At 45.0% G+C, this 27,014-nt stretch overlaps 1 protein-coding gene across 2 annotated transcripts; it reads right to left on the minus strand.

Moving 5' to 3' along the window:
* Positions 1–16,829: 16,829 nt before the first annotated feature.
* On the minus strand, positions 16,830–26,573 carry LOC136577665 (sulfotransferase 1C2-like). Of its 2 annotated transcripts, XM_066577574.1 has the most exons (8): positions 26,517–26,573; positions 25,744–25,927; positions 25,509–25,634; positions 25,321–25,418; positions 23,954–24,080; positions 17,381–17,475; positions 17,114–17,294; positions 16,830–17,023 (listed from the first exon to the last, which is right to left on the minus strand). In XM_066577574.1, exons 2-8 carry the CDS (start codon positions 25,874–25,876, stop codon positions 16,917–16,919), a joined length of 867 nt encoding a protein of 288 aa, XP_066433671.1. In that variant the 5' UTR covers positions 25,877–25,927; positions 26,517–26,573; the 3' UTR covers positions 16,830–16,916. The 2 variants fall into 2 exon arrangements, with proteins under 2 accessions (XP_066433671.1, XP_066433670.1); XM_066577573.1 differs by lacking the exon at positions 26,517–26,573 and having other exon boundaries at positions 25,744–26,352.
* Between the last annotated feature and the right edge of the window lie 441 nt (positions 26,574–27,014).

Below are 27,014 nucleotides of genomic sequence, written 5' to 3' on the forward strand. Positions count from 1 at the left end.
GTTTGTCCAAAGTAAAAATTGTTAGGGGGGGGGCCCACTCTTGCCGCTATTGTGGCTGAATAGTGGGACCTGGGAACCTGAAATGCAGCCCAGCATGTTGCCCCTCGCCTGCCCTATCCGTTTCTGTGTCGTTCCCATCACTTTCTTGAATTTCCTAGATTTTCACCAATGAAAACCTTAGCGAGCATCGGCGATATACAAAAATGCTCGAGTCGCCCATTGACTTCAATGGGGTTCGTTACTCGAAATGAACCCTCGAGCATCACGGAAAGTTCGACTCGAGCAACGAGCACCCGAGCATTTTGGTGCTCGCTCATCTCTACTGCCTACCTACTATTTAAGAATCTGTTGTGATGTCACAAGGCAGTCTGGATTTGAGAACCTTTATGCCTCCTAGACCCATTAATGATAAATCTTCATTTCCTATGTCCCGGGTATCGTGTTGGATTTAGGCTCCTACTTCAGTACAATAATGAGTGTCTGCGGACAGCAGTGAAGCATGGTGGACAGCGGTACAATAATGAGTGTCTGCAGGCAGCAGTGAAGCATGCTGGAGAGCGGTACAATAATGACCTTCTGCAGACAGCAGTGAAGCATGGTGGAGAGCAGTACAATAATGAGTGTCTGCAGGCAGCAGTGAAGCATGGTGGAGAGTGGTACAATAATGAGTGTCTGCAGGCAGCAGTGAAGCATGGTGGAGAGCAGTATAATAAGAGGTATCCGCAGGCAGCAGTGATGCTTGGTGAAGAGCTATACAATAATGAGTTTCTGCAGATTGACTGCAGGGAGTATTGAAGTATGGTTGAGAGTGGTACAATAATGTGTGTTTGCAGTCAGTAGTGTAGGATGCTGGAGAGCGGTACAATGATGAGTGTCTGCAGGCAGCAGTGAAGCATGATGAAGACCGGTACAATAATGAATGTGAGCAGCCAGCAGTAAAGCATGGTGGAGAGCTGTAGAATAATCAGTGTTTGCAGGCAGCAGTAAAGCATGGTAGAGAGCGATACAAATATAAGTGGCTGCAGGCAGCAGTGAAGCATAGTGGAGAGCAGTACAATAATGAGTGTCTGCAGGCAGCAGTGAAGCATGGTGGCGAGTGGTACAATAATGAGTGTCTGCAGGCAGCAGTGAAGCATGGTGGAGAGCAGTACAATAATGAGTGTCTGCAGGCAGCAGTGAAGCATGGTGGCGAGTGGTACAATAATGAGTGTCTGCAGGCAGCAGTGAAGCATGGTGGAGAGCAATACAATAATGAGTGTGTGTAGGCAGCAGTGAAGCATGGTGGAGAGCAGTACAATAATGAGTGTCTGCAGGCAGCAGTGAAGCATGGTGGAGAGCAGTACAATAATGATTATCTGCAAGGAACAGTGAAGCATGGTGGAGAGCAGTACAATAATGAGTTTCTGCAGGTTGCAGTGAAGCATGGGGGAGAGCAGTACAATAAGGAGTGTCTGCAGGCAGCAGTGAAGCATGGGGAGAGCGGTACAATAATGAGTTTCTGCAGGCTGCAGTGAAGCATGGTGGACAGTGGTACAATATTAAGTTTCTGCAGGCTGCAGTGAAGCATGGTGGAGAGTGATATAATGATGAGTGTTTGAAGGCAGCAGTGAACCATGGTGGAGAGTGGTACAGTAATGAGTGTCTGCAGGCTGTAGTGAAGCATGGTGGAGTGTTACAATAATGAGTGTGTACATGCAGCAGTGAAGCATGGTGGAGAATGGGATAATAATGAATGTCTGTAAGAAGCAGTGAAGCATGGTAGAGAGCGATATAATCATGAGGTTTTTTTGCAGGCTGCAGTGAAGCATGTGGGAGAATGGTACTATGATGAGTGTCTGTAGGCAGCAGTGATACATGGTTGAGATTGGCACGCTAATGATTGCCTGTAGGGTGCAATGAAGCATGGTGGAGATCTGTTCAGTAATGGATTTCTTCATGCCGCAGTGAAGCATGGAGGAGAGTGGCACAATAAGGAGTTTCTGCAGGCAGCAGTATAACATGGTGGAGAGCGCGGCTGCAGCAGAAAAAAAAAAAAGAACATGCTGCGTATGGCAAATCCGCGGCGCAGCCTCGACTTCTGCCGGCTTAGCATCAACGGATTTGCCGTCCCGAGTGGACGAGATTTCTCAGATATCTCGTCCACATGGCTGGCTAATCCCGGGATTAGCGGCCTCATGCAGATTTGCCGCAGCGAAATTTCCGCGGCAAATCTGCACCGTGTGAACCCAGCCTTAACATCTGCAAATGTGTTGTCTACATCTGGAAATGTATCATCTTATGTTGTGAGTTTGGAAGTCAGGTGATCATGCTTCATATATGTATTTGCAAGGTGGACTGCAAGTCAGTCAGTGAGACACTCTAGTCTAGTCTAAAAGGAGTGAGCAGTTAGCAAGTGTCTGCAAGAGAGGCAGATGCTTTTCGATCCCCACAGACACTGGGTATTCTTCTACTTTGATGCCACCAGAAGCTAGGGGTTTGACAGAAGGAAGGCCCCTCTCACACCCCTAGCTCCTGATTGGCTGCCGTCACAAAGGTCCTAGCAGCACAGAGTGCATTGATTGTTGGCTGCCGTGGACGGTTAGGGTTAGGGATGATTTTAGTTTTAGGCTTACATTATTAGTTGTAAATACTTCCATGTTACTGCAGTAGTATGGAAGTATTTACAAGTAATGTAAGCCTAAAAGGAAAATCATCCCTAACCGTAACCGTCCACGGCAGCCAACAATCAATGCACAGGAAGGGCCAATACCTGTTGCACTGTGGTGGATCTCCTGCTGCCGCCGCTGTGCAGGACAGAAGGGAGAGCCTCAGCGTTAATCTTCAGCAGAAGGGGCGAAGGGCCGGAGAAAGCAGAGCAGAAGCTCCAAACAGACGTAATTGCCAGGGAGCCATAGAGAGTTGCCGTGACTGGAGATGTCACGAGGCCTGTCTGCGGACATGAAGAGCAGGAGCGCTGTGCAGGAGACAATGGAGACCCTTTGCAGTGATTAGAATGGCTGGTGAGATCAACACCTGCAGTGTGCAGCACAGGACCGGTCAGTAAAGAGCAGCAGCGGGGACCATAGTGCTGGGAACATAACCGCAGGAGCGAAGATTACAGTTTCAGGGAGCTGTATTAACAGCCGGGGAGCCACGCAGAACGGCCGGTGAGATACACAGCTACAGTTGGGAGTACACGGCTGGGGACTACAGAGCACACAGCACTGGGGACCACACAGCAGGAGCGCGGATTAGAGTGCCGGGGAACACAGTCCAGCAGGGAATAACAGGGCCAGGGAGGAAAAATAAAAGCCGGAAAGCAGTATTAACAGGGGACAGCACATATTATTAGGGGACGGGATTATTATAGTTACCTGCAAGGACCTAGAGCCGAGCCTTCTCTACAGCCAATGTGCTTCAGGGGCGTCAACTGGCAGTCATTCTGCTCTCCACCAGTACTTCCTGGTGGCGTCAAGATATAATATTACCCAGACACTGATCGGTCTGTGCATAGATAATGGAAGAAGCCGAGCGATTTCCTGAGAGTTGCCTTGGGGCTACTATCCAAGGAGTGCTTCCCACTAAGCACAGGAGAGGAGATCACCATGCAATGCTGAGAGCAGCTGAAAGTGTGAGTGCTGACAGTTTGGGAGTTCGGCAGAGTAAGGAGTGTGTTTGTCCAGTAGCGGAGCTGCACAGATAACTGGGACTGTGGGCCCGGTACTCGTCCTGTGTTCTGCCTCCCTGTCTCACCACCTACTTTGCCGGCACCCAAGCTGTATTCTGGCCTATGTACTGTTGAACTGTTCAGTGTTGGTGTTACAAGTAAAGCAACATTGCCGACCGTTCCTGGCTTTGTTTTCAGCTATACTCTGTGTGTGTGTGGACTATCATTTCATCATCCAGCTTCACCGCAGAAAAAGGAACGGTGGCATCACGTGACATCGAACTGTAAGTTCTGAACCACAGCTCAGTTCATTGTGTCCCTTGAGGTCTCCCCCTAAGCAGAGGCCTGGATGGGTCTCATTCATCCCTTTATGGGGGAGGAGATGGTAGAGCCACTGTGACAAGTGACATCTTTATCCCCGTCATCTCCTCGGCTGTGGGCCTGCTCCTCGCCCGCTGCACAGACTCATTATATAGTATTGTAGCCTGTAGTATAATATCAGGGGTGAAATGGTAGGTTGTGCAGTTTACAATCTCACCATGGCCCTGGTGTCCAAGGGGGCCATTGGCTCCTCTGCCTATATCGAAGGCATGACAGTTGGAGTGTAGTGCTGTTACATGTGTAAGATATGATTTATAATGAGATGATAGTGATGTCATATGTATAAAACATGGTGTATAATGAGATGATAGTGATGTCATATGTATAAAGCATGGTTTATAATGAGATGATAGTGATGTCATATGTATAAAGCATGGTGTATAATGAGATGATAGTGATGTCATATGTATAAAACATGGTGTATAATGAGATGATAGTGATGTCATATGTATAAAACATGCTGTATAATGAGATGATAGTGATGTCATATGTATAAAACATGGTGTATAATGAGATGATAGTGATGTCATATGTATAAAACATAGTGTATAATGAGATGATAGTGATGTCATATGTATAAAACATGGTGTATAATGAGATGATAGTGATGTCATATGTATAAAACATGGTGTATAATGAGATGATAGTGATGTCATATGTATAAAGCATGGTTTATAATGAGATGATAGTGATGTCATATGTATAAAACATGGTGTATAATGAGATGATAGTGATGTCATATGTATAAAACATGGTGTATAATGAGATGATAGTGATGTCACATGTATAAAACATGGTGTATAATGAGATGATAGTGATGTCATATGTATAAAACATGGTGTATAATGAGATGATAGTGATGTCACATGTATAAAACATGGTGTATAATGAGATGATAGTGATGTCACATGTATAAAACATGCTGTATAATGAGATGATAGTGATGTCATATGTATAAAACATGGTGTATAATGAGATGATAGTGATGTCATATGTATAAAACATGGTGTATAATGAGATGATGGTGATGTCATATGTATAAAGCATGGTGTATAATGAGATGATAGTGATGTCATATGTATAAAACATGGTGTATAATGAGATGATAGTGATGTCATATGTGTAAGATAGAATTTATAATGGGCGGACAGTGCGGTTAGAAGTTTTAAGATATAAGGGACATTCATAAAAGCTTTTGTCAATTTCTAGTTTTTGCAAGCCCTGCGTACATTTTACGACTTTTTGTCCTCCTCACCATTCCCCTGAAAAGGGAGTGTGGCTTGTCAGGAGGGGGCGCCCTGGACAATATGTATATATATATGTATTTACAATGTATGTATTACTCACACCAGCAGCTGGTCAGCACAGCGCCTCTGTTGATGGCAGCCAAATGTTTCAATCAAAAAACCTTTAGTGTTTTTTTTTAAACCCGGTGATGTATGGATAGAGGACGGGCTATTAGTGGGGGACACCCTGACCCTAAAGGACATCCAAAGAGAGCGTGCGAGGAGGGGCTCTGGGGTATCAGAGGGTCTCAAACGTAATGAAGTACAGGAGGAGAAAAGATAAAACTCCTGCGCTCGGGGTACCGAGAAACCCCAGATGTACTAAGTAGTGAAGATAGAGGGACTATATGTGGGGGAAAGATTCTTCATGCAGTCAGTGAGGGACGATCATAAGAAAGTAATAGAACCTTCGTGATCAGATCAAACTATATGTCTATGGACAGACAGTATAGTGCAAGGCGATCAGAGCTAAAGACGTCCTTTATTGGGGAGAAATCTATAGGCATTCACACATAACTGAGCAATGACAAATAGCAGAAAAATGAGAGGGGATATATATATATATAATGGTGCTCATGCAATGGGGGGGGGGATTTTTGTAGGAAAATACATATAATTATTTATAAAATATATATATAATAATACGAATGAAATCAGTATTTAAAACAGCAAATGACACATAAAATCAATGGTCTACACATATCTGGACATGAAGGCATATATTGTCATGATATTTAATTGATTCATTAATTAATAAATAATAAAGAATTAAAAATTAATAATTAATAAACTGATGGGGGATGGTAGCTTATAGAATCTATTAATTTCATGCATAAACAATAAATAGGAATATGACAATTCACGACCTAAGTAGAGACTATTTTACGGCGCTCTGGTGCCATTTTTAATTATATATGCTGGTCTGCTTACCCCATACCTTCATGCTGGAACAGAGACAACTTAGGATAAGGTCCCCAACTGTTTTTTTTCTATAACATGCCCATTGTGTGGCTAGCTATTTCATCAACTGTGTGTATGTGTGTGTATATACATATATTTCACCTATGCCTCCTATATTTACTGTGAATCCCCGCTGACCGCCTCCTCTATTTGTACTGTGACACTGAGACCTTCTGATACGTCTGGCTTCCCTTCTCACTACGTTGCTCACCTCCTCCATTTGTACCGCGACACTGAGACCCCCCATTGCTAACTCCTTACTCATCACACCTGCAGCTACTACACCTGAGGCTCCAAGCCAGTGGCTGAAACCGCTACAAAATAGTCACACCTAAAGATGGATCCCATGGTGGCCTCTCTAAGAAAGCAGATGACACAGCTCCAAGTGTTTTGCAACTTCTACCAGGAAATGGCTGCTAGGATGCAACAAGAGATAGAAGAGTTACAGAGGCAACTTTTGGAGATGCACAATTCAGTGCCAGACGTCCACATGCCACTGCCAACGAAATTCGCGGGAGATCGTCGCCAATACCAAGGTTTGCTAAATCAATGCAGAATCTATTTTCAGATGCAGCCAACCTTGTTTACCAGTGACAAGAAAAAGGTATTCTTTATCATCAACCTCCTCGCTGATGAGGCGCTTGCCTAAGCCTAACCATACGTAGAGACCAATAGTGATCTTCCTGATAGCCTCCCTGCCTTAACAACTGCCATGGATCAAATCTTTGATGATCCAAATCGCTGTGCCTTGGCCGAAGGAAGGTTACAAGGTCACCCTTGTCATCGGGACCAGTCACACCGGAGACAATTGAACTGAAGCTCTGTAAGAAACCTGACTATGAAGAAACGATCAGCTTCCAGCTCCTCTTGTCCCTTAAATTTTAGGCGATTCTCGGGATCCCCTGGTTCTCTACCCAAAATCCCCCTCTCAACTGGGAATCAAGGACCACTGTCCTCCCTGCAGAGTACTGTAAAGAGAACTGCAAGATGGCACCAACCGACTCTAAACCAGTGCAAGACCCCAAGGATGGTCAACGGGACTTTGAGAAGTTACCGGTTCAGTACCAGATGTTAAGAGAGGTCTGCAGCAAGAAGAAAGCTGACTAGCTGCCACCGCCTCGGCCCTCTGATTGCCCAGTGGAGTTGCTCCCCGATGTTTCTATTTCATTTGGGCTAATCTACAACTTTTAAGAACCGGAGTTGAAGGTACTCCCAGAATACTTGGACGAAAATTTGAAAAAGGGGTTCATTCGACCTTCTTCTTTCCCGACAGGGGCACTCATAATTTTAATGAAACAGAGTGACTCAATCCTGTGACCATGTATCGATTACAGGGAGTTATTCGAAACATGAGGGGCCTATTATCTTGAACGGATTCGCCCAGCGGGTGAATGGAAGACTGCTTTTAGGACAAGGTACGGTCATTTTTAAACAATTTGTTCTTTATTGGATAATATTTTTTAACAATAACACATAGATACATGCATTGGTAATCAGTGAAAGCATGAATACATAAAAGGTACGCAACCTTTGGATTTATTAACAGGTATAAAGGATCATGTGACTTCATTTCACCCAGAGAGTTTGCAGAAACTAGGGCTGCGGTCAATGGGAACGTTAACAACCTATCAACGGTGTAATAGTTACTCAGCTGGATTGTGAGATGAAGCAAACGTTGTATAATTCTTTCAATCATTTAAGCCAAGAACGTATATTGAAATAACAATGGGATAGAGGGGGGAGGGAAGGGGGGGGGGAGGAAAAAGGAGGGGGGGAAGGGGGAAAATAATCAGTCATTGTTCGAATAACAGAGTTATTAGGACTGACAATTTTGTAACCATGGATTCCACTTTCTATAGTATTTTGCATACTCCCCATTTTTTAGGGCATATAGCTTTTCATAAGTATTATGATCAGAAATCACCTGTCTCAATTCCGAGATACTGGGGACCTCGGCAGCTCTCCACTTCCTTGAGACCAGCAGCTTGGCAGTAAGGAGAATATGGCCTACTAGATTTTTTATAGGATGTGGGATTTGGTTGCCGTCCAATAGTAAGATGGCCAGTTCAGGGGACTTAGGGATACACACCTTCGTAATTCTACTTAAAAATAAGAAGACTTCGTCCCAAAACCGTAAAAGCCTTGGGCAGCTCCAAAAAATATGGTGGATGGTACCTCTGTGGCCGCATAGTCTCCAGCATCTATCACCCGAGTCGGGGAATGCTCTTGTCAGTGCTACTGGGGTGAAGTACCATCTCGTTAATACCTTTACATGAACCTCTAAAATATTTGCATTGATGGTTGTTTTGTTAGCCCATGCAAAGGCCATGAGCCATTCCTCAGGTGCAAACCTTCTCCCCAAATCCCTCTCCCAGTTGAGAACATGTGCCCGCTTTGTTCCTCGCATGTCACCCGAAAACATGTTATAACAGGTTCTCACCTGGGAGTGAGACGTCGGACCGGAGCTATCGAAAACTCTCAAAAGGTCAGCTGGGAGTTTAACCTTGTCTAGTTTTGTAGTTTGAAGTAAAGACCTTATTTGCAAGTATCTAAGAAATTCTCCCTCAGGCAGGTTAAACCTTACCTTCAGGGATCGGAACGAAGTTATGCCCTGCGCAGTGGATATATCATCAATATTTGCTATTCCCCTCTCTAACCATGTTTTCAAGTGAAGATTGGGAACACAGAGCTCCAAAGCTGAAATGGGTATGTGCTCGATTGTCTTTCTCACGCCAGGGTTGGGTCTCTGGGCCAACAACCTCCACGAGTCTAAAGAGGCTTGCATCGATGGGGAAATACTACTGAAGTTATAAATTGGGAGCGTAGGAGAGGAGGATGAAGTTAATAGGGACGCCAGGAGAAGAGAGCGGAGAGGTCTACCACCATTCAGTTGAGTTTCAATTTGCAACCAGCTTGGGCCTGGTCCTGATTTCAACCAGTATCTGGATTGGTTGATATTGGAAGCTTGTAGATATGACCACAAGTTTGGCAAACCCAGTCCCCCCTGATTCCTATTGAGATACAAAATAGAGGCGGCTACTCTCGGTCTCTTACCTCTCCACACAAATCCCGCCAGTTGTTTTTGAAATTTTTGCACTTCCTGTCTGGGGATTGGGAGGTTAATTGTGCGGAAGATGTAGAGTATTTTGGGAAGGATAAGCATTTTATATATTGTGACTCTACCCATCCACGACGGCTCTTTCTTTTCTAAGACTGTCAGTTCTCTTTGAAGGCCAGATAACAAGGGAGAAAGATTAGCCTGAACAGTTCTTGATAGAGGGGAACAAATTTTTATCCCTAAGAACGGAATGTTGTCCTCCCCCCACTGGAATGGGAATTCCTTTTGAATATTTAGTTTTAGAGAATTGTCTATATTGATGGCAAGTATTTGAGACTTGTCTATGTTTAATTTGTAGTAGGATACCATGCTAAATTCCTGAATTATGCGGGACACCTTCCTCAGTGATGCAATGGGGTCTGTGAGAAGGAGCAGGACATCATCCGCGAATAAACTAATTTTATGCTGTCTCTCCCCGGCCGATATCCCTCTAATATTCGTGTTGAGTCTAATCGCCTCCGCCAGGGGTTCCATGACCATTTTAAATAGAAGGGGGGATAATGGGCAGCCCTGGCGGGTGCCATTAGTAATTTGAAAAGGCGTAGAGGTGACCCCATCAACTAAGACCCCGGCAGATGAAGCGCCGTATAGAGCTCGAATGGCTCTGAGGATATTTCCCCGGAAACCAAACTTCTCCAGAGCAGCGAAGGCGAACCCCCAGTGTAGCCTATCAAAGGCTTTTTCAGCGTCTAAGGTAAGTATTATGGCTGGGGTGTGGTTCGCCTCCGCTACTGCGATCAAATTCAGGACTCGCCTGGTGCCATCTGACGCCTGTCTCCCCTTGGTGAAGCCCACCTGATCCCCGTGGATTATTTGTGGGAGGATTTTTAATAAACGTTGGGCCAGAAGCTTCGAGTAGATCTTCGTGTCACTATTTAAAAGTGAAATGGGCCGAAAGTTAGCAGGGGAGGACGGGGGCTTCCCTTGTTTGGGGATTGTTACTATGGTGGCATTTAACATTTCTTTCGGGAGAGATCCCGTCGAGATCGCTTTCTTAAATGTGTCTACCATACAAGGCGCCAGGTCCGAGGCAAAATCCTTGTAGTATTCATTAGAAAATCCGTCCGGACCCGGGGCCTTGTGTGCTTTCAGAGATCCAATTGTATCTAAAATTTCCAGGAGGGAGACCGGGGCGTTCAATACACTCAGATGGTCCTCACCAATAGAAGGGAGATTAATCCCCTCTAGGAATTTGTTGATTTGATGGGTATCTGGCTGGTGAGTGGAGCCATCTTTGTTCAGATTATAGAGTTTGGAGTAGAACAGACTAAATTCATCCGCTATGGCCTGGGGGTGAGATATTTTGGAATTTGATCCATTTTGTCTGACCAGGAAAGGGATTTTAGTTGGAGCCTGACGTTGTTTTATAATCCTGGCCATCAGTCTGGAAGGTTTATTGTAGGCCGTATAGAAATTCATTTTGGAAAAGCTTGCAGTTTTGATATAGTCCCCGATCAGTTCCTGACGAAGACTATGGCGGAGAGACATGAGTTCCCTATGAGATTCAATGGAGGGGGAAGACTGAATATTTTGCTCTACTCTAGCGATTTGCTCCAGGATGTTGTTAATTAGAAGTTGTTTCTTTTTCTTATAATGAGAGCTGATCTTAATTAGTATCCCCCTCATGAACGCCTTGTGGGCGCACCACGTAGAGAAGACATCTGTTTCCGAGTTCAGATTTAGTGAGAAATACTCGTTGAGCGCTTCTTTGATAAGTTTTTTATGCTCAGGGAGTCTCATGAGGGAGGTGTTAATTCTCCAACTTCCCACAGTCGGGGGGGGTTTTGCTAGCAGCAGTGTGAGATAGATAGGGGCGTGGTCTGACCACGTGGTCTTACCTATATCTGCATTCTTGGTACATGGGAGGGTCCACTTGTCCACCAAGAATAGATCGATCCTTGAGAAGGATCTATGGCGGGGGGAGTAATAGGTATATTCTTTAGCATTGGAATTAAGGCACCTATAGGAGTCAAAGAGCGCCTGTTTTTGGAGCCATGTTGATAATGTAGGGGATGTTCTATCAGATGTACTGGTAGAGTCAAATTTCTTGTCGGGGACAATGTTAAAGTCACCGCATATTATGATTTTCCCTTTTTGAACTCTGCGGATTTTTTTAGCAATCTTATTTAAGAAAGAAATCTGAGAGGAGTTTGGGGCGTAGAGGTTGACCAGGGTTAATGGAGTACCATTGAAGACGCCTACCAAAATTGTGAATCTGCCTCTCGGGTCAACTATCTGTTCAGAGAGTGTGAGATCTACCGACTCTTTAATAGCGATTATAGTCCCCGCTCTCCTCTCCCGGGCACAAGAAAAAAAAACTTGGGGGAATTTTTTATGCGTAAAGAGACGGCACGACGCGGAGGTAAAGTGCGATTCTTGAAGGCATAAAATATCGACTCTCTCGCGCAGTGCATCTCTCCAAGCCGCTGACCTCTTAAAAGGAGAATTCAGCCCCTTGGTATTTAGGGAACAAATTTTTAACGCCATGTTACAGGAGGGTGGTATGCTATAATTTTGTGGAAACATAGATTTTTGTCGATCAATGACCTGTCAAAGAAAGGGTTAGAAACACAAACAGTCATAACAACAGTGTCTGGCCCATAACACTGGAACATATGGCCAGGAAACATTTTTCCTTTTTTAGCAGAAAAGCTAAATACGTGGTAGTAAGGAGTTGTAAACAGCGAGCTGGTATCAGCTGTTTTGTGCAGGGGTTCAATCCTGCAAAGGAATGGGGGGTAAGAAAGTTCACCCGACTAAAGAGGGATATCTTTAACCTCCAAATTTACGGATAAGAAAAAAACTGGGTTCAGCGGGGTGGCTGGGTTGGTAGGACTTCTTCAAGCGGCTCGCGGGAACGCTGGTTGGACGGTTTATTGTGGGGCTCTTCAATAATTTGGAAACCCCAGGAGACTAGGGATTTTTCCCCCTCTTCAGGCTTGTTGAATATGTGTGTGACGCCTTCTCTGTGCAGGATGAGCTTTGTGGGGAAACCCCACCTGTAGGGGACATTTTCCTTCCTAAGAGTGGTAGTGACGCGGGAGAAGGCTCTCCTGGACTGGATAGTGGCCGCAGATAAGTCCACAAATAACTTGATATTTGAAAATTGCGGGGGTAGATCAGGCATTTTTCGGGATGCAAACATCAACGCCTCTTTAACGTGAAAAAAGTGGATCCGCGCAATCACATCACGGGGTACATTTTCCTGCAGGAATTTCGGTTTCTGCAAGCGATGCGCCCTGTCTATGATAAGTTCCTGGACAGGAGTAGAGGGAAGGAGTTTTATCATTAACTGCATGAGAAAGTCCTTCAAATCTGGTGGACTGATTTTTTCGGGGATGCCCCTAAATTTGACGTTGTTACGTCGGTTGCGGTCTTCTAGGTCCGCCATTTTTACTTTGATCTGATCGACTTCTTCCTCCAAAGTGTAGTGGGCGTCAATCAGTGTGTTATGTGACTTAGTCAGCTCTCCCATTTTATTCTCTATATGGGAAGTACGTTCTTCCACCTCCATTATTACATTGTTAAAGGAGGCTGAGAACGTGTGTAAGTCCTCTCTCATGGTGCTTCTTAGGGCAAGCATCATTTCCTTTATAAAAGCCTGTGATGCAGGCTGGTCTGAAGTAGGGACCATATCTAGATGTTCTGCAGTGCTGGAGAGAGGCAGAGAGGTGTTAAACGCCTCCTCTAGCCTTTGCCTTCTTTTTTCTGGACTTGAAGATGGGCAGAGATTGTTCCCAGGGGCTGACATGTGGCCGGGCGCCATTTTAACTGTGTGAGGGGAGTTGTGTGTAATGGCTGCGGAAGTGTCACTCACCCCCTCCAGGCTCAGGGACCGGCGCGCATCACCTCGGCAGGAGCTGGGATCATCTGTCAGTGTCTCCCGGGGCTGTGCTGAGTCGTCCACGGACCTTTGTGAGCTGCTTCTTGAAGAGAAGCGCGCTGCAGCCGGAGTCTTCCTGCCGCTCCGAGCGGTGAAGAAGTCTGTCACCGGGACCGGAGAGGCTTTCGCTGTCCTGCGTCGGGTCATGGCCGGTTGCCAAGGTAAGCAGAAGCGTCTCCGGGGAAAGAGAGAGACCCGCTGATGCTATTTCAGTTGCTTGGAGGTGTCGGACGGAGCGGAGCTCAAGAGCTTGCGACTGCCACCGTCCTCAGTCAGGCCACGCCCCAAGGTACGGTCATTTCAAATACCTAGTGATGCTATTTAGCCTTTGCAATGCTCCTGCGACCTTCCAATACTTTATCAACTATGTATTTCAAGACCTGTTGGACCAATTCATACTGGCATATCTCGACGACATCTTTATGTCCCTGATATCTTGGGGGAACATCGTAGGCATATTCCAATGGTCTTGGAACGACTCCAAATGAATAATCTCTACATCAAACTAAAGAAGTGCAAGTTTGAACAGACCTAAATGCAATTTCTGTGATACATTAGCTCCCCAGACAGCCTAAGTGTGGACCCCAGTAAGATTAAAGCCATCCTGGATTGGCCTGTTTCAAGAATTTTGAAGGTAGTACAGCGCCTGATCATTTTTGCAAACTTCTACAGGAGATTTATTAAGGGCTTCTCAAAGGTCATCTCTCCTATCACTTCCCTCACAAAGAAAGCACACAGGTTTTTCTGGTCCATGGAAGCACAGATCACTTTGGAGAAACTACAGACTCTGTTTACTTCAGCACCAGTACTGATCCACCCAACAATAGCATTGCCTTTTGTTGTTGAGTTGGATGCCTCCGACTCCACAGTGGAAGTTATAATGTCACAACAAGTCAGAGATAAGATGCAACTACAGCCTTGTGCATTTCTGTCCTTCACCTTTATCTGCCGCCGACAAAAACTATGACGTCAGGAACGGGAAGCTTCTGGCCATCATGGTGCCTTTCACCAAATAGAGGTACCTTTTGGAAGGTGCTCATCATCCAGTAACGGATCTTACTGACAATAAGAACTTGAAATTTCTCCATACTGCCAGGAGATTATCTGCAAGACAAGCACAATGGGCCCTGTTTTTCTCCAGGTTCAATTTTATTGTGTCTTACCAGCCTGGTTTAGAGATCACCAACTGTATGTTCCCGAAGCGGGTCAACTCCAAATCCTTGAACTAGTCCATGATTCCAAACTTGACGGTCACCTTGGAGTCACAAAGACTTTAGAACTCTTGCTTCATTCCTTCTGGTGGCCCGACTGCAGGAGGGATGTGAAGAAATATGTCACCTCTTGCGAAGTATGCGCTCGGGACAAGATGCCACGAGCTCACCCGTTGGGTTTCCTACAATGTCTCCATCCCATCCAGGCTATGGGAATCTATATCTATGGACTTTATAGTGGACCTGCCCCTTCAAAACGAATGACTACCATTCTTGTTGTCATGGACTGACTCACAAAGATGGCTCACTTCATCCTCTTAGAAAAGATTATGACCGCCAAGCACACCGCAGAGTTGTTGATTTGGGAAGTTTTCCAGCCACATGGAATTCCAGATGATGAGGTCTCTGACAGAGGGATCCAGTTCACTTCAAAGTTCTAGAAACACTTCTGCATGGCCCTAAGAACTACCGTAAATCTCTCGTCTGCCTTTCACCCTCAGTCTAATGGCCAACGGGAGAGAACAAACCAGACTCCTGAGCAGTATCTCCGCTGCTTCGTCTCCCATCTCCAGGATGACTGGGTAAATTATTTATCGACAGCAGAGATCACCTACAACAATGCTCAGCACAGTTCAACTGCCCAGAGCCCGTTCTACTCCAACTACAGTACACATGCCTTCTTCATTCCGGGCCTCCCATCAACACTCCGGTCCCGATGGTTAATCATAGAGTGATAGCAATAGCAGAAACGCAGAAGTGATTGAAAGAAACCTTGCAGGAAGCCCAGTATGCCTAAAAAAAAGTGTCCGACTGTAACCGCCAAGTAGCTCCTACCATCCAGGTTGGAGAAAAGCTGTGGTTGGTCACCAAGAACCCGAAGGCCCATGTACCCTCTCCCAAACTTGAGCAAAAATTCATCGGACCCTTCCCAATTGCAGCGAGGGCCAGTTAGATGGCATTCCGGCTGAAGCTTCCAGTCAGTCTGAGAATTCCACCTGTCTTTTAAATGTCCCTGCTAAAGCAATTCACTGAATATACCTTTGTGAGAAGGCATCAACCGCCTCTCCCTCCCGTGAAGATTCAGGGCCAAGATGAGTTTGTTGTGGAGAAAATTCAGGACTCCAGACTACAGAGAGATAAGATACAATACTTTGTGAAGTGACAGGGATACGAGCCAGACGAGGAGAACTCCTGGGAGACTGAGAAAAAAGAGATTTACCAGCCATCCGCAAGCAGAGGGGCTACTGTCGAGGCTCAAAACTGCAACTTCCTGCAGTCCAGTCAGCAGCTCTTTCCACTAGGCCATCCAGGACTTGGATAGTTCCTCTTCTGAAACCTAACCTTGTTTTATATTCCTGCTAGTCTAGTCCCTGCCTCCCTGTCCTGGCCCCACTCTGTCGCTAATTGGGACTTTCTATAAAAGCCTGGCCCTGACATTCCTTCCCTGCATGATTATTATGCTCCAAGCCTTGATCAGTTCCAATACTGCCTTCTCCTCTACTATTCAACTGAGATACTGACCTCTGGCTACCCTTCTGACTATGCTACCTACCTCTTACATTTGTACTGTGACACTGAGACCTTCCGTTGCTGACTCCTGGCTCTTCCCTGACTACTCTTCAGGCCTGTGGCTACTACACCTGAGGTTCCAACCCAGTGCCTGAAATCGCTACATGCATAGCTGAGGACCGTTGGTCAGCAATCCACAATCCTTGTATGATGAACACTACAGAGAACTGTTAGCTGACCATCTGCACTCATGTTTACAGGAAGTCTCTGACCACAGTGACATCTTTCTACAGGACAATCCTCCTCGAATCACTAGGGAGTGGTTGGAGGAAAACAACAATGAATGCTCCACATTGTCTTGGCCCCTAAACTTACCCGACTGTAACCCCATTGAACTTGTTCGGGATCTGCTGGAAGCGGCTGTGAGGTCTGCTCTTGCTTATCTACAAAATGTGCACCAACTGACGCAGCTGCTGTGAGATAAGTATGAAGGATGTTGACCACCTTGTGGAATCTGTTCCCTGATGTCTAAAAATTGTGATGGTCCAAACGGGTGGACCAAACCATTATTTAGGATGTGTTCCTAAAGCAGTTATCATTCGGTGTATAGGATATAATTTATAATGAAAGGATAGTGATGTCACAAGTGTAAGATAAAGTGGGGACAAATAAAAGATATGCCCCTCGGCCTGAAAACTGGCCTCTGCACCACTTTTTCGTACATACCAACATTCCTGACTTGTAATGGATTGTGTATTAAGTGACAGTGTAATTTACACTTTTTAATTGCATGATCATCAAGTCACAAAACACAATTAGGATATTGTTACACATAATTAACATTTAACAGGTACAAACAGGTAGGGTTGTAAATGAATGTGACGAGGAGGATCCTAACAAGTTCTAAGGTGATTTCATGCTCCTAGAAGCGGAAGGTCAGGTCGGTGTCAGACATCTCCTTCTTGTAATATTCATCAAATAATTCATTTTGAGCCACTGTGAAATGACTCTTCCAGTCTCCGCAGGTTCCTGGAATGAAGGAAGTACAAGATTTAGTGACTAGGACTGCAGACATAGATGTTACTGTAATACACATCAGTGGGAGGTAAGCATTCATACCTTTCCTCATGAAGGGTGAGATGTTTTGGTCCATGACGGAGCTCGGGATGTTGCTGTAGTTGGTCATGGGGTTGTCTTTCATGGCTTTGAAGGTTGTACACTGGTGGATCTTCTCCACAATATCCTCGGGTAGATCCTTCCCTACGTACTTCATCACTTTTCTGATTTCTCGCTTTGGGTCCTAAGGAGAAGTTTAGAAGTTCTGAGTAGATCTCACAAGACAGCGACATTGGCATAAAGAAGCCTATTCTGACGTAATCTCCTCACCTCTAACATGTCCTCATAGAAGAGGTAGAGGATGTCTCTCTGATGTCTTATTTTCCAAAAGTCCTTATTGTGGGCACCCCATGGTCCATAAGAAACTATGGAAGGCAAGGAAGACACATTATTAAAGGGCATCCCGCAGCCATATGTTAGGCTCACATCACGTTTTATGAACACATACAACGTATGCACCTGGAATGCTCTTGGCATATACACCAAACATATCATCAGGCCCCCATTCACTCAATGGAGGCCAAAAGAGTGTATAGATAGCTGTTGGCCAAACACTCATTTGGCTGGTAGGCATTTTGCCCTTCACTCCCATACACATATATACTGGGATCGGGTGGGCATGTGCTCTGAGTGTAGAGCAGGGAGAAAGCAGCATCCAGACCCCCCTCTGTCCTCCTACGGACCCCTCTGTCCTCTTCCAAACCCTTCTGTCCTCCTCCAGACCCTTCTGTATTCCTCCGGACCCTTCTGTACTCCTCCGGACCCTCCTGTACCCCTCCGGACCCTTTGGTGCTGTAACCAGTCGCGGGTTGTGGTATGACACGGGTTCAGGATGGCGGAGCAATAAGAAACGGGGACAGGGGTGACAAATTGTTTTTCTATAACAATATCTATACTGAACAGTTGTATAATAAACATAATGAAAAGGTTTGGTCCGGTGTCGCCAGTAGAGCAAAATGTGATTTTTCCCAGAAAGAGAAACTACGTAATCTTGTAGATAAGATACCTTTTAATTGCTAACAAAAATACATGATGCTATGGTGGGCGAGCTTTCAAACTTACTCAGAGTTTTGCTTCAGGCTTAAATGAAAAAGATGCAAAGAGGTGTGTATATCACTAGCTGATATACCCGGCTTCACCCGGGTTAATTTGGTACTGGTTTTTATCTGGTGTTCACACGGAAAATCTTATGAAGTCGTGGTTACTTTAGAGATACCAAGGAAAAAAATATGTTCACCATTTTGCATGGTTCTTTGCGTTACCCAGGAAACACCACGGGGAGGTAACCATGCGACGTTTCCTTTATATAAAATGACATCAGGAAGTGTGAGAATTAGATTACTTACGTAAAATTTGGACGCTAATTGTTTTGCGCTTAGAATTGAATAATCGAGTTGGGACCCCTGTACTTTTCCTATTTATGATATAATCAATGCCCATGCCAAATTTCAAATTTCTATGACATCGGGAAGTGAGAGAATTAGATTACGTACGTAAAATGTGGATGCTAATTGTTTTGCGCTTCGAATTGAATAATCGAGTTGGGACCCCTTTACTTTTCCTATTTATGATATAATCAATGCCCATGCCAAATTTCAAATTTCTATGACATCGGGAAGTGAGAGAATTAGATTACGTACGTAAAATTTGGACGAAGTTGCGGGAGTGAGCAGGAAGGGGCAGGGGGGAGAAAGTGAGAGATCCCCCCCCCCGGCATGTACTCGCATAAGGCACTACTCGTTCGAGTAGTTTGCCTTAGCAAGTACGCTCGGTCATCTCTAGACATAATCAATGCTCGTGCCAAATTTCATGTTTCTACGACATCGGGAAGTTGGAGAATTAGTGGCGAGTCATATACATACTTATGACAAGGCACAGACATGGATGTGATTAATTTGCACCTAAAAGAATACTACAACAGAAATACAAACATATTTAAATAATCACTGATAAAGATGTGAATCTTTTATTGTCCCTGAATTAGTGTTAGGGGGTCATCACGCCAGCAGTGTTATCTGTGCTATAGATGTCTCATACTTCCCAGTCACGCATGAACACTTTTGAGCAATTTAACCCACTGTTGAAAATGTCTCATATGTTCTAGGTCGTGTCCGTGACTAGAAAAGTGCTCGTCCACAGGTAATTCTGTCCTTCTCTGTTTAAGGGCTCCTGTCCACTTGCGTTTTTCTTGTGTGTTTTTTCACGCGATATCGCTGCGTTTTTTTCACGCGGTTGTCAATGGGACTTTCTAATGTTAAAAACGCATCACAAGTTGGTGCTTTGCAAATTTTGTGCGATGCGTTAACATTAGAAAGTCCCATTGACAACCGCGTGAAAAAAACGCAGCGAGATCGCATGCAAAAAAACACACAAGAAAAACGCAAGTGTGCAGGAGCTTTACTTGTGTGGTGATGAGACCTCATCCTCACTTCCAGTTTTTGTCCTGTTTCCCCCAACATAAGAGGCCACATAGGAGGCCCCAACAGGATATTTATTGCACAGGATCAGGTACTCAACATCAGACGTGGAACATGTGACTGTCCCCGGGATCTTATAGTCCTGATGTGTGTTGGGGGTTGTATCCTGTCCGCGGTCCGTACATGTGAGCAGGACTTACAGCTCCTTACATTACAGGGATCTAATAGTCCTGCTGTGTGTTGGGGATCCGTATCCTGTCCGCGGTCCGTACATGTCAGCAGGTCTTGCAGCTCCTTACCTTGCAGGAATAAGTTCCTTTTTGTGTGTCCGATGGCAACACACTCCTGATTATACGGGTCCTCAAATTTGGAGGAGCCTGTTGAAGGGGAGGGTCCAGGAATATGGTTTTCAGACAGTCATCCTTGTGTAGCGTATGATGTAGCTTAATGTCAGGTTTATGGTGCGGTGGAATATATTGAATCTCATGGCATTTTATAGCGGATAAAACCGGATCTGCTCCAACCCAACAGACAGAGGAACATTTATACCATCTTAAAAGGACATTTATAAATCAAGGCTACCATCCCACCTCAAGTGATGACCAAATCACCAGAGCCACCAGGATACCCAGAAATAAACTTCTCCAATACAAGGAGAAGGAAAGAAACTGTTGTGTATCTAGACCTACAATCCACAGTGAGAGGTACTAAGGAAAACTGCAAAGAAACTCCACCATACCCTGCACAAGGATGACCGTCTGAAAACTGTAATCCTGCAACCTCCCCTTCTGTATCACAGGCAACCTCCTAATTTGAGGCATGTTATAATCCGGAGTGCATTACCCTGCTCACATGTACGGACCGCAGACAGGATACAAATCCCCAACACACAACATGACTATATGATTTATAGGACATTCCCATGTTCCCCGTCCAATGTTGTGTACCTGATCCTGTGTAGTAAATGTCTTGCTAGGACCCTTTATGTTGGAGAAACAGGACAAAAACTGAAACAATTAAACAGAGAAAGACAGAATTACCTGTGGACAAGCATTGTTCTAGTCACGGACACAACATAGACGATATGAAAGTTATTATTCTGAAAGGCAATTTCAAATCACAGCGGCTCAAAAGAATTTGGAAATATAAATTTATAACACACAGGCTTAAATTGCTCAAAAGGGTTCGAGTGTGACTGGAAAATATAAGACATCCATAGCACATATAACTCTGCTGACCTGATGACCCCTAACACTAATTCAGGGACCATAAAACCTTCACATCCTTATCAGTGACTATTTAAAGGTGTTTGTATTTCTGTTGTAGTATTCTTTTAGGTGCAAATTAATCACATCCATGTGTGTGCCTTGTCATAAGTATGTGTGTATATATATGCATGCCTCTTCGGATCTATTACATTTAAGCCTGAAGCAGAACTCTGAGTAAGTTTGAAAGCTCGCTATAGCATCATGTATTTTTGTTAGCTATTAAAAGGTATCTTATCTACAAGATTACGTGGTTTCTCTTGCTGTGAACAATCACATAAGAAACATAGTTATGCCTTATAGAAGGGTTTGTGTACTTTAACCTTGCGGTATAACTTTAGTGTAAACTCTCTATTAAACCAACAGTACTTTGCTTAAATACACATTTTTGTCCCTCGCCGACATATACATCTCAGTACCTCATACCATGGACAGAGACGGTCACAAATAAGGCGATCCTGGACCATTTCAGACCAAAAGTATCAGTAGAAAGCAAAATCACCAAGCAACGGCTTTCATACTTTGGTCTCATACAAGCTAATTCTCTTGAACATTAATGCTCGGCACAGTCAGTGGGTCCAGAAGAAGACGTCAGAGAACATGCTGGCTAGATACAACCAAGTTTAACACGAACATGACTGGAAAATCTGGAGGAAGCGGCCAAAGACAGAGGGAAGCATGGCGTATGCTGATCAACAAGGCGACAGACTGAACGGAGAAATCATCATCATCACTTCATTAGATCCCTGGCAGCAGCAAGGCACATGACTTTCCTCATATTTTATGAGAAGAGTTTTATATCTCATAACTTGCGGCGTAACTGCTAAATACATCCTCATACCGGCCATAGGCCCGGACCTCAGATGCCCTGTAACAGCAGCGTCCCCACTTACGGAATAGAAGTTGTACACAATACTGAAGTCCAAAGGTCGTTACATCATCATCAACCAGTGGTTTATCTCCCATGTTATATTACTAGATCCCATATACACTCTATACCATGTGCCTAACTGCACCATTACACCTCATCAATACTACATTCTGTTACATCACATCAGGCACATTACACCATCGCCATTAACCCTTCATACATAACATCACCTCCCTGACTCCTTAGAAAAGAGAGTCTTCGTATTTTTAACTATAACGGTGGTGGATGACACACGGTGCAAAGTACGATGTGGACACCGGACTGCAAAAATATAGCTTTTTATTACAACTGGTATCCGCAAGTAGATATACTTAAATGGGATAAACGAAAGATTGATAATAGTAATGCAACACTTTAGCAGTTAGTGATAAGGCCTGACCATCCTGACCTAACAATCGCTACCTGTGGTAGATATGGTATACAACGTACAGTTAATGCACACCATCACGGAAGACTACCTGTACATCGGAACGTCATATACCATTTCTTGAGTAAGGGATAATTCAATAAAGACAGCGGCTCTCTACACACAGTCAATATTTACTGAAGAGGTGTCCAAGGAGCTGATGCACAACAAGGTAGAAGATATTCAATGCTCCATTGGTAGAAGGTAGAAGATATCAATGCTCCATTGATGAATAAAATAATCTATATCAGAGTCTCTATCTAGCAGGCCTGCTTACAGTCCATTTCTGATTGTTCGAGTGTACATACTTAGTTTTTCCTGAGGTACTTCGTCACTTACGAACCCTAGTGTCCTTCTCACAGTGATAGGCATACAGAGCTGTCCAATGTCTGTTGCCGGTTTGCAAAGCATTCAACTTTAGAAGAAAGGATCAGTCTCTGGAATGGGTCCCGCAGCCTCCCTATGGCTCTGGCCTTAGTGGATTCACAGTCCAAACTCCTTCAGCAATGCAGACTCAGCACTCCTTCACAGCCCAGTGTTGCTCCGGCCACAGCTAGCAGCCCACAGAGTCTCTCAGCTGTCTATAACTAAAGGCAGCTACACACAGTTTTCAGTGACTCTCACCACTGTGTACTCTCCCTGGCATGCTTCACTATCACTTCCCTTATTGTTAGGGTTTCTGCTGGGATCTGTGATGCTACATAGGTTTCCAGCTGACCAGCCCCACAGGTCGGGGTTGATTGAGCTGACTAGGGATGGATTTCTCCAGCCAGCCAGTCCCTCAGGTCTTAGACCCCTGCGTGTTAGATGCCTGTATCTCCAGAGGCCCCTATTTAAGGGGGAGATACTATTAGGGCTTGCTGCTGGAATCTTGTGTATTACATGGGTTTTCAGCAGCACAGCCCCACAGGTGGTGGTTGATTGAGCTGGCTGGGTGTGGATTGCTCCAGCCAACCAATCTACAAAGTCTGTTACTCATATAAACCAGCTCCTCTGCTTTTCTCTGTTTGTTCAGTGTGAACAGTGTCATGCTCCTGCGTGTCTGTGCATGTGGCTGGACATGAGGTGTCTGTGCAGCGTTCATGATGTTTAGTGTGAACAGCGTCATGGTTCTGCTGGTCTATGTAGTGTGAACTGTGTCTTGCTGTGGGTCGTTTATGATCTAGAATGGTCCCTAGGTTCCAGTGGGAGGTCGTCCCTATCGGGATGATCATCCCACATTTCAGGCAGGTTTCCTGGGGTTCGTGGTTTCGTTATTGTAGGGACCCGCGAGACAATGAGGACCCATGAAATGGGCTTGCAGGCTTAATTATTTTGGCCAAATTATGAACTAATACCTCGTATTGTATCTATTCCATCTGTATATATGCTTGGTGCGTGTTTTGAGCATTTATCAGCCGTTGGTTTATGTCTATCCGTGAGTGAAGTCTGTTCCACAGTTCTGCAGTTCACGGCCAGTATAACTCTGCAGAGTGTCCATGTCCCAGAATGACATTACAGAATACACATGTACACAGGTAAGAGGATGTTTGTTCATGCCCCTGTTGGCCACTTTACTCTTATTCTCAGGAAGTTTGCGCCCATTCTGGGGGTAGAGTTCTGAATAAAAGTTTGCACAAATGTAACAAATATGCATAAATGCATTTCTGGGGTCCCCCCTTACATGTGCTGTACTGGTTGTGAGGGGTCTTGGAAGCATTTCAAGAGGGCATTTAGAGGGTCAATTTTGCCCTCTTTACTAGGCCATCTGTAAGATGTCAGAGTGTTTTCATGATGGTCTGTGCCCATAAATCAGCATATAAAGTATATAGATCCTATATGTACCTGTCCCTTTTATGAACTGGTGAAGAAATTCATCAAATGTCCCCGGATCTGGGAGGACAAGAGCCATGCGGTAGAAATGATAAAATGACACTAATGCATCCTTAGGATTTCGGGCCACGTAAATAATCTGTGGAGGAGAGGGTCATAAAAAGTTGGATATTCGAGAGTGACCAGGATCTACAGCGAGAGAAAGACCTGAAATGGCACAACATGAAGAAAATGCAAGAGGGAGAGAAAGTCCAGAGATTGACCATACTCTACAGAATAAGACAGAAGGTTATATTGGAAGACGGACATGGCTGTACTGCAAGAGACAGATGGAGAGAGATCATACATGTTGGGCCGAGCTCTACAGAAGGAGAACTAGACTCAGCCTTACAGAAAGCATGGAAGGCCTGAGAACAGAGCAATAATGGATCTAGCCAGGTAGAACGAGACATACACCTGTTTATAAAGTAACGGCGAAGGACGTGCAGTGAATGACCCCTTTATTAAGGTCCCCGAGCCGGACCTATCTTCCCACTGGTTCTTTCAAAATCCAATGCTATAGCACAGAGTTGAAACAGCCATAGAAGGAAAAAAAGAACGTTCATGTGCAACTGCACTCCGTAGCGGCGAGCATAGTTACGCATAAGCCCGTGTGTTTTTGCCATGACCAACAGGCCCTGCATTGTTGGAGCAGCTGAATACAATGCTGGAGCTCCAACTAATGTGTGCAAACACACAACTCGCCGTTCCTTAGCACAGATGGGCTATAACAGCAGATGAGCAGGTACAGCACCATTGTGTCTAAGAGAAACAGAAAGGAGAGACTCTACGGGGCAAAAGAGCACAAAAACTTGTATCACTGAGCAGCGTAAAAACATCTCCTGGTCGGAGGGATTCAGATTTTTGTTGCGCTGTGCTGATGGTAGGTCAGAATTTGGTGCAAGCAGCATGAATCGCTGACCCCTTCCTGTCAGGCTGGAGGAGGTGCAGTAATGGTACATGGAATGGTTTCTTGTCACACCCAGGTTCTCTGATACTTGTGGATGCATGTCATAATGGATTCCTGTGGTTCTGAAGATCAAAGGAGATCTAACGTGCTACTAGATGGGGGTCTCTGATCAGTGGCTGTTTAGTAGATGGACCCAATTAGAACAATAGAGAAGGACCTGATTCTACATCAAGAGAAGGACGAGGACCTTTAGAGTAATGGGAGGACCAAACCCTACAGCAAGGGAGGTAGACCTGGGTAGAGATAAGCCTGGGATAGGAAGCAGACAAGTGATAAGACACATAGTTGGAGCAAGCCTAATAGCAGCAGTGAAGTAGACAGGGCAGGAGATGGAAGCTCAGCCGTGGTCCATGAAGAGCCACGTCAGTACCTTACAGTTCTTCTCCCAAAAGCTCTCTGGCAGGAGGTGGACGGGTAAATGAGACTTGATCAAGCGAGGAGGCTTCATTTTATTAAGTTTCTCAGCGCCTAATGAAGAGGCAGGTTGATTATTATAACATATGGAGCATATATCATACAGGAGAGGTGTAACAACAATAACCCATCTGCAGCGATTACCTGTCGGCACATCAGGGACGGCAAACTCCAGGAAGGGCACCCGCTCAGATATGCTTCCACGTTGGCTTGTCTTAGTCTCTCCGTCGTTTACAACTAAGTCCACAATCTCACTGATCCAAGTGGTACCTACCAAGGGTCAACATGGCATAGAATACTTAGACATGGAGAAAGAAGGGTTTCTGGGCACCTCCATGGCGCAGGTGGGATGCAGCAGCTGCACCTTCCTTGCTCTCACCAGATTTGGGGTAGGTGTCTATCAGCAGGTCCCCTTCTTCAGCCTGGAAATTCCGCACGTTCTCCCAGTTGTCTGCAAAGTATTCGATGAGGGGCATATCACCCACCATTTTCAGAGGAGGACGACTAGCCATGTCTGCAGATCTATCAGCCGGAGACTGGGGCTATAGGTTTCAGGTATCAGTCTGTATGGTGCAGCAAAGAAAGAGTTAACCAAGGTGCAGCGCCAAACTTTTCTTTATTGGTCAAATCTGCTTCTAAGGTTTCTTATCTCATGCTTATCTTTAGTTACAAGATGTAGATTGTCCTTCCTAAAGAAGCAGAGTGCCAATATCATTCTTGGGAGGCATGCTCTAGTCACATCCAGAGCTGCATTCATAATTCTACCAGCTGCCTCTTCCACAATGCAGCTCTGGATGTGAATGCAGATATACATCTTACACACCTGTGCAGGTATCAACATCCTAACTTAGGGGTGGGGAGGGGAATAATATTTTCACCAGGGGCTCCTCAGACTTTAAGCCGTCTCTGCCTTCCCCTAGTTCCTTGTAGGACCAGATCCGCCCGTGGAAATGTTACAGCATGTAAAAGAATTATTCATGGTTTGAGAGCAGTAATCCTCTATCTGTCATACTGCTCTGCCTGTGACAGTGTCAGTCTCCACTGTAGTCCTAGCATTCTATTCATGAACCAGAATGCCCTGGATAAACAGAGCTGTAGATCCCACCCTGATGAAGGATTGCTGCACTATCCAGAAAAACGTACAGTGCCTACCTGGACGATGGCAGAGAGGACGGGCACAGCTTGGCACACCGACTTCTAATACATGAGGAGAGACATTGAGAAAAGAGAGAGACAAGGGGGCGGGGTCTGCTGTGATGCAATTACAGGCTGATACGAGATAGGAGATAAAGTTACCCCTCCTTACATGGAACCTAGTCTAAAGGTTTTATTTCCACAAACAAGGTGAAAAGTGATGCGTTATCTGTAATCCAGCGGTATCACTTGGCTTAGATACACCAGTTAATCAGACAGTATCACACATGATAGGATTAGATACATGGCTCAGCAGACAGTATCACACATGATAGGATTAGATACAGCAGCTCAGCAGACTGTATCACACATGATAGGATTAGATACAGCAGCTCAGCAGACAGTATCACACATGGTAGGATTAGATACACGGCTCAGCAGACACTATCACACATGATAGGATTAGATACACGGCTCAGCAGACAGTATCACACATGATGGGATTAGATACACTGG

This window comes from Eleutherodactylus coqui, chromosome 8, assembly GCF_035609145.1.
Source record: "Eleutherodactylus coqui strain aEleCoq1 chromosome 8, aEleCoq1.hap1, whole genome shotgun sequence".
Lineage (NCBI taxonomy): Eukaryota > Metazoa > Chordata > Amphibia > Anura > Eleutherodactylidae > Eleutherodactylus > Eleutherodactylus coqui.